This window comes from Salvelinus namaycush, chromosome 3 (genome assembly GCF_016432855.1).
Source record: "Salvelinus namaycush isolate Seneca chromosome 3, SaNama_1.0, whole genome shotgun sequence".
NCBI classification, from domain to species: Eukaryota; Metazoa; Chordata; class Actinopteri; order Salmoniformes; family Salmonidae; genus Salvelinus; species Salvelinus namaycush.
Genome location: NC_052309.1, coordinates 75,830,540 through 75,838,264, shown reverse-complemented (window position 1 = coordinate 75,838,264; position 7,725 = coordinate 75,830,540). Strand labels below are relative to the sequence as shown.

General features: G+C 40.3%; 1 protein-coding gene across 1 annotated transcript; it reads left to right on the top strand.

Moving 5' to 3' along the window:
* The first annotated feature begins 5,616 nt into the window (after positions 1–5,616).
* On the top strand, positions 5,617–7,466 carry LOC120044603 (permeability factor 2-like). Its single transcript, XM_038989274.1, has 4 exons — positions 5,617–5,876; positions 6,227–6,359; positions 6,606–6,692; positions 7,001–7,466. The coding sequence occupies exons 1-4, from the start codon at positions 5,813–5,815 to the stop codon at positions 7,008–7,010; spliced, it is 294 nt and encodes a 97-aa protein (XP_038845202.1). The 5' UTR covers positions 5,617–5,812; the 3' UTR covers positions 7,011–7,466.
* The last annotated feature ends 259 nt before the right edge of the window (positions 7,467–7,725 follow it).

Below are 7,725 nucleotides of genomic sequence, written 5' to 3'. Positions count from 1 at the left end.
CGAGTTAGAGAGTAAATCGACGCCATTGCAGCCTGAATGGAGAATGTTTTATGTACAAATATATAAAGGAAGAGAAGCTTAGGCCTAACCCCAGAGAGATAGAGAGAGATATGCTGGTGGCATGCTACAACACCTACATGCATTTCTTTATGTCAAATGGCTCCTGCGTCAGCTATACAGATAGAGACGTACAAAAGGAGGCTAATTCGTACATTTTTGATCAGAATATTTTTATAAAGATAAGCATTATATTGTTAGATTATAGGAGTAACTCTAGTAGGCCTGAAACAGACTTCCTCACCTCAAGATCAACTGTCTGAGTCAGTTGGAGAGCCGGGTCGGGAGAGCTGGGGCGCACTGCCTTCATATCATAGGCCTGCAGTAGCTAAAGCTTAACAATAACCACACCATACCAAACCTTCACAAAAGTTTCTAAACTTTATTAGGGTAATATAAAAAGTATGTCAAGCCATTGTTTTTAGGGAAAATACGAACAGAAGAGTGAATGTAAACCAAGGAAAAAACGCACTACCCTCCCTTGTACCCAATAAAAAAAACACACAACCCTCCCCCAGTAAATTTCGACCTGTCCCTATAGTGTCCAACTTTCAACTGTTGCAGATGCATATTGCTGACTTCACTCTTTGACTTTTGTCTACAGTCAGTTGCTTTTGCCTCACCACTTAAATGAGCCCTCTGTTATCAGTTAATGTGTTTTCCCAGTGAGGTCACTTTAAGGTCAGAAAAAACGAATTTCCCTACTTATAGCACATGCATTGCAGCAAAATCTGTGAACTAAATTCAGCAAAAAAAGAAACGTCCTCTCACTGTCAACTGTGTTTATCTTTAGCAAACTTAACATGTGTAAATATTTGTATGAACATAACAAGATTCAACAACTGAGACATAAACTGAACAAGTTCCACAGACATGTGACTAACAGAAATGGAATAATGTGTCCCTGAACAAAGGGGGGGGTCAAAATCAAAAGTAACAGTCAGTATCTGGTGTGGCCACCAGCAACATTAAGTACTGCAGTGCATCTCCTCCTCATGGACTGCACCAGATTTGTCAGTTCTTGCTGTGAGATGTTACCCCAGTCTTCCACCAAGGCACCTGCAAGTTCCCGGACATTTCTGGAGAGAATGGCCCTAGCCCTCACCCTCCGATCCAACAGGTCCCAGACGTGCTCAATTGGATTGAGATCCGGGCTCTTCGTTGGCCATGGCAGAACACTGACATTCCTGTCTTGCAGGAAATCATGCACAGAACGAGCAGTTTGGCTGGTGGCATTGTCACGCTGGAGGGTCATGTCAGGATGAGCCTGTAGGAAGGGTACCACATGAGGGAGGAGGATGTCTTCCCTGTAACGCACAGCGTTGAGATTACCTGCAATGACATCAAGCTCAGTCCGATGATGCTGTGACACACCGCCCCAGACCATGACGGACCCTCCACCTCCAAATCAATCCCGCTCCAGAGTACAGGCCTCGGTGTAACGCTCATTCCTTCAACTATAAACGCAAATCCGACCATCACCCCTGGTGAGACAAAACCGCGACTCGTCAGTGAAGATCACTTTTTGCCAGTCCTGTGTCATGACGTTGGCCTGGGGGTAGGTTTATGACAGTCATAAATACGTCTTCCCCGCTTTTTCCTCTCTCTACTCTACTGATGTGACATTAGAAAACCCCTTGGTTAACATAGAGATTCTGGGAACATCAGAAGTTGGGGGGAAATGAATTATATTCTGGTAATCCGACCAATTGAACATATGCGGTGGTACTTAATGTATATTATGTCAGTTCGGTTGTCATCTGGCACATTCTCATCAATGATAGAATGACATAAACTCTACAGTGGAAAGTCAACACATCAGAGTTATCGGATTCACATGGAATTGTTGTTCAATTGAAATGTTTGAATATGAAATTATTCGTGATGGGATGAAATGTGATTTTAGCTTCTAAAATGTGAGAATTGGGTTTTCATGAGTGAATTAGGCCCGACTCAGTGGCCCGCCCACGTGAAGAGACATAGGTTGTAAATTATGAAACACACCCCTTTTCTCCCTCCACTATATAAGCCATTGACGAAAATTGAACCTCCTGTTCCGAGGACGTGAGGACGACGGTCCGATGTCAGAATGGTTCAGATAATAACTACAGAACGAAGCCAACATCAGCGTGAGCTTTGGTTGCGAATGATATGAACTTTGAACTCTTATACACTACAGAAGTGATACCTCCTAGCCGTTGAGTTAGCAACAGCAGCTGCAAACGAGGGTTAGGAAGGAACAGACAGAGTATCCCGTCTATCACACAACGACGTTACTACAACTATCCAATTGACCACCAGAGACATTCTTCAAAGGACAAAGGACTCGGTTTGGCAACACGGCCTTCCATCTACCACCAACCTACTGAAGCGCAGCTCAGAGTAAATATTTATTGCATTTTCCTTTTCCAAATGGGCGGTAATTTAGAATGCATAAGATATTGTATTTACGATAGCACAGCTTCGCCGTTTGTTCCTCAGTCTTCCCGCTCTTTCACTCAAACCCAGCCCTTTTCTTTTGTGTAACAAGCTCTCATATCTGTTCCGCCCGCTAGGGATGTTTTCCTTTATGACGTAATTTGTAATCAAGTTATGATTAATTATGTGTATGTGTAATTCTGTGTGATTAGTTAGGTATTTAGTAAATAAATAATTAAACCCAATTTTGTATTGCTGATTCAACTTGTTAGCCAGGGTTCGTGAAGATAACCAAGAATTTACAACTTTCAGATGAGACTGAAATAAGGTGACGATTAATATTGACTGCTATTGATGTAAAATATTATTAGGTCTTTAAGAGTTTATTCGGAAGATAACAGCTCTATAAATATTATTTCGTGGTGCCCCGACTTTCTAGTTAATTACATTTACATGATTAGCTCAATCAGGTAATATTAATTACGCAGAAACGATTTTATAGAATAGCTTGTCATATCACTTAATCCGGCATAGCCAAAGACACGACACCTGTCTGGTCCAGCGACGGTGGGTTTGTGCCCATGGGCGATGTTGTTGCCGGTGATGTCTGGTGAGGACCTGCATTACAACAGGCCTACAAGCCCTCAGTCCAGCCTCTCTCCGCCTATTGCGGACAGTCTGAGCACTGATGGAGGGATTGTGCGCTCCTGGTGTAACTCGGGCAGTTGTTGTTGCCATCCTGTACCTGTCCCGCAGGTGTGATTTTTGGATGTACCAATCCTGTGCATGTGTTGTTACATGTGGTCTGCCACTGCGAGGACGATCAGCTGTCCGTCCTGTCTCCCTGTAGCGCTGTCTTAGGCGTCTCACAGTACGGACATTGCAATTTATTGCCCTGGCCACATTTGCAGTCCTCATGCCTCCTTGCAGCATGCCTAAGGCACGTTCACGCAGATGAGCAGGGACCCTGGGCATCTTTCTTTTGGTGTTTTTCAGAGTCAGTAGAAAGGCCTCTTTAGTGTCCTAAGTTTTCATAACTTTGACCTTAATTGTCTACCGTCTGTAAGCTGTTCGTGTCTTAACGACTGTTCCACAGGTGCATGTTCATTCATTGTTTATGGTTCATTGAACAAGCATGGGAAACAGTGTTTACAACCCTTTACAATGAAGATCTGTGAAGTTATTTAGATTTTTACGAATTATCTTTGAAAGACAGGGTCCTGAAAAAGGGACATTATACAAAATACCCCATCAATCTTATTACATTTTTTTTAAAGACACACTTCCTCTCATAGATGGGGCTGAATGGTCGTATGTGGTGTGATGTCGTAGTTGTATGGCCCAGATGTGTTGGTTCATGTTGAATTTTTTTCATGTGTTTAGTTCCCACGGCAAGCTGAGTCTCTGGCACCCTGCCTGGAGGAATGTAATTTCAGTTACTCAATGTTTGCTTAAATTGTATTGTTTGTCACTTCCTGTTTTAGTGACTGTAATGTTTATAACAGAACATTATATTTAAAGTGTAGTCAGAGATTGTGATATAGACTGAGTATACCAAAGATTAGGAACCCCCCCTTTTGCCCTCAGAACACCCTCAATTCATCGAGGCATAGACTCTACAAGGTGTCGAAAGCGTTCCACAGGGATACTGGCTCATGTTGACTCCAATGTTTTCCACAGTTGTTTCAAGTTGGCTGGATGTCCTTTGGGTGGTGGACAATTATTGAAACACACAGGAAACTGTTGAGTGTGGAAAAACCCAGCAGTGTTGCAGTTCTTGACACAAACCGGTGCACCTGGCACCTACTACCATACCCTGTTCAAAGGCACTTAACTATTTTGTTTTGCCCATTCACCCTCTGAATAGCATACACACGCAATCCATATCTCAATTGTCTCAAGGCTTAAAAATCATTCTTTAACCTGTCTCCTCTCCTTCATCTACACTGATTTTAAGTGGATTTAACAAGTGACATCAATAAGGGATCATAGATTTCACCTGGATTCACCTGGTCAATCTATGTCATGGAAAGAGCAGATGTTCTTAATGTTTTCTATACTCGGTGTAAAGCATGCACAGAGATGATGATTTAAAGTGTTATTAGGTAGGCCTATTTTTGTAAATAAAACATCAGTCAGCTTTAGAGGCCCGGGTGGTGTAAAGTAACCCTACTTGCAATAAAATGTAGTACTTTTAATAAAAGATTATTGAATTGAATTAAATTGGATTAAATTCAAGCATTGTGTTGTCTGCCTGCTTTTCCCTACTATGTCTTCATTGAAACTCCCCATCATACAGTAGGTGAGCGAACATACAGTATATCATGCCCCTTTCAATGGTAGAATAAAATAAATAAGGTCTGTGGCCAGGCTGTCAGGGTAAACTACTGGCCCTCATATCATAGTTAGGTTCAGAAGTTTGGTGATCCGGTGAGCCTAATCACTGGTGATGATGATTCTTTGTTGAAACGTTCCATCCTGTGTGACGAATGTCTTGTGACACAATACGCATTTTTCAGCCATTTGTCCACAGCTAGGTTGCATTAGAAATGTTCTATTAGTCGATGTCAGTTAGGATTCCAATGTACTCATCTTAAATGTGTTGATACATAGTTGTCAATGAGCAATATAGCGCTGTGCACTTTACTCATATGAATAGTTTATAAAATACATACGTTTCGTAAAGAATCATCAATGCATTCAAAACTCAAGCATTTCATAACATGTCATGACTCTTTAACTTGGCATTATTCCATCTGTATGACGTGACAGAGGTTGTTCCATGAGAAAGCTGTTGATAAATCAAAATCAAATCAAATTTCATTTGTCACATGCGCCGAATACAACAGGTGTAGTAATGCTTACTTACAAGCGCTTAACCAACAATGCAGTTTTAAGAAAATATTTACTAAATAAACTAAAGTAAAAAAATGTACTTTAACACAATAAAATAACAATAATGAGGCTATATACAGGGGGTACCGGTATCAAGTCAATGTGTCTTGCTGTCACTCATGAGTTAAAGGGAGAAATTCCCTGCCTCAATAAGCCCTCAAAGTCAGCCAAATCCCAGATTTCACAATCTTCCATCTGCCACAATGACTCACTTCCAGAACTCGGCTTTAAAACAGCTCTCTCCCCACAGTGGCAGACAAAGCGGCTCTCTTCTCACAGCGGCAGATTCAAACTCACCATAGACAGAGAAGGAAGGAAAGAAAGAAAGAAAGAACTCGCAACTGGACTGACAAAGAGAGAAAGATATAACAATACTTGTTACCAGCTAGATAACAACAGACTATATTAGAGGATTTCTAGTAGGATCATCTGTAACTCCAAGATGAGCATCAGAATGTCAGCCAGCCTTGTCGTTGTGCTCCTGGCCCTCCTGACCATTACTGAGGGTGAGTTTATATTATTACCTACATCACTCTGACTCAATGCATTGTCACCAATGGACATGAATATAATGGTTATGAGCAGTAGGATTACTATTTTACCTTTATATACTGTACTGTATCTTGTATCTTATTGTACATACAAATACATCTGCATCTCCCTCTCTAGATATGAAATATATACTGTATATATGCTTTATATATGCCATTTAACACACGCTTTTATCCAGAGCAACTTACAGTCATGCGTGGATGACTCTCTTTCCCTCTCTCTAACTAACAAAGTGTGTTTGTCATCACGGTGTATGCCTGTGTATTCCTTCTACCTCTGACCCTTGACCTCTTACCTCTAACAGGGATGAGTCTGAGAGGCGTGGGGGCTGACCTGCGATGTCGCTGCATTGAGACGGAGAGCAGACATATTGGTAAACTCATTAAGAAGATAGAGATGTTCCCTCCCAGCTCGCACTGCAGAGACACTGAGATCATGTGAGTCCTGCTGCTTCCTGATTGTAGTCCTATTACACTGGCAAATGCTTACTGTAAAATATGGCTATTATATGAAGTTGACATTAAATGTGGTTAATATATAATGTTAACTTAAAAATATATAACTTCAATTAATCAGTCCTACTCCCTGACTAACATCCAATTTCACTAGCTAATGCTGACACTAAAATGTAGTTATTACCAGGTTTCATGATTGTCTGACTGTGCTGTGTGTCTGTCCTGCAGTGCCACTCTGAGCAAGAGTGGTCAGGAGATTTGTCTGGATGTCAGCGCTCCTTGGGTCAAGAGGGTCATTGAGAAGATGCTGGCCAAGTAAGTACTAGATAGGCTGTATGAGTTTAAGGATGTAAACCGACCGGTTAAAACCACACAGATAGGATGACTGTTAAATGACAGAGAGTTTGATTGGACAAAATGATGTCATAAATACAGCATATACAGCAAATATAGCATGACTTGCTTCACCTGACAGAAATATGTCTAGGTTCAAGTGACATTTTCTTAAATTTTCATTATCCTAAGCTTGGGGAATTGTCTTGTCCAGCTTCACAAAAAGTTCTGAATCAACTTGACATTGTTAATTATATTGTAATAACGTAATCTTTTATTTTCCTCAACAGCAACAAATGAAGAGGGGGAATCATTCCATGAATACTCTGGGATTCTGAACTGTTACAAGATACAAACCAAATAAGTATTTATAAGATTGATAGGCTGAATTCTATCATTTTCTATCCATGTTGAAATACAATACTAGATTTAGAGTGCCATGAGACTTTTTTAAGTGAAGAGACAGTCGGTTTCTTATATATAACCAAGTACTATGTACTAAGCTTATATTTTATTTTTATTTATAAAGTGTTTTTCTTGCATTGTTATAATCATATTATGAGATTTACATGCATTCCGGTTGTATTGGAATGATTTCGTAATGAATAACGTCACATCCTACTTGACCCTCAAACGAACGTATTCATGCAAACCTCAGTATATTTATTGATACATTTATTTAGTTGCCTATTTATTCATATTAAACTGTTGGATCATGTTGAAACTTCCAATCTAATTCAGTTACAATAAATGTGTAAAAAAAACAACTCTGAAATCTGTCTCTTGCTGTCTCTATTTCCTGTATATAATCATTACTCCACTTCTAAAATGCAATCACAGCTTGCTGTTGCTAGCTAATTTGTCCTGGGATATAAACATTGAGTTGTTATTTTACCTGAAATACATAAGGTCCTCTACTCTGACAATTAATCCCCACATAAAACGGTCAACTGAATCGTTTCTAGTCATCTCTCCTCCTTCTAGGCTTTTTCTTCTCTTGACTTTATATTGCGAT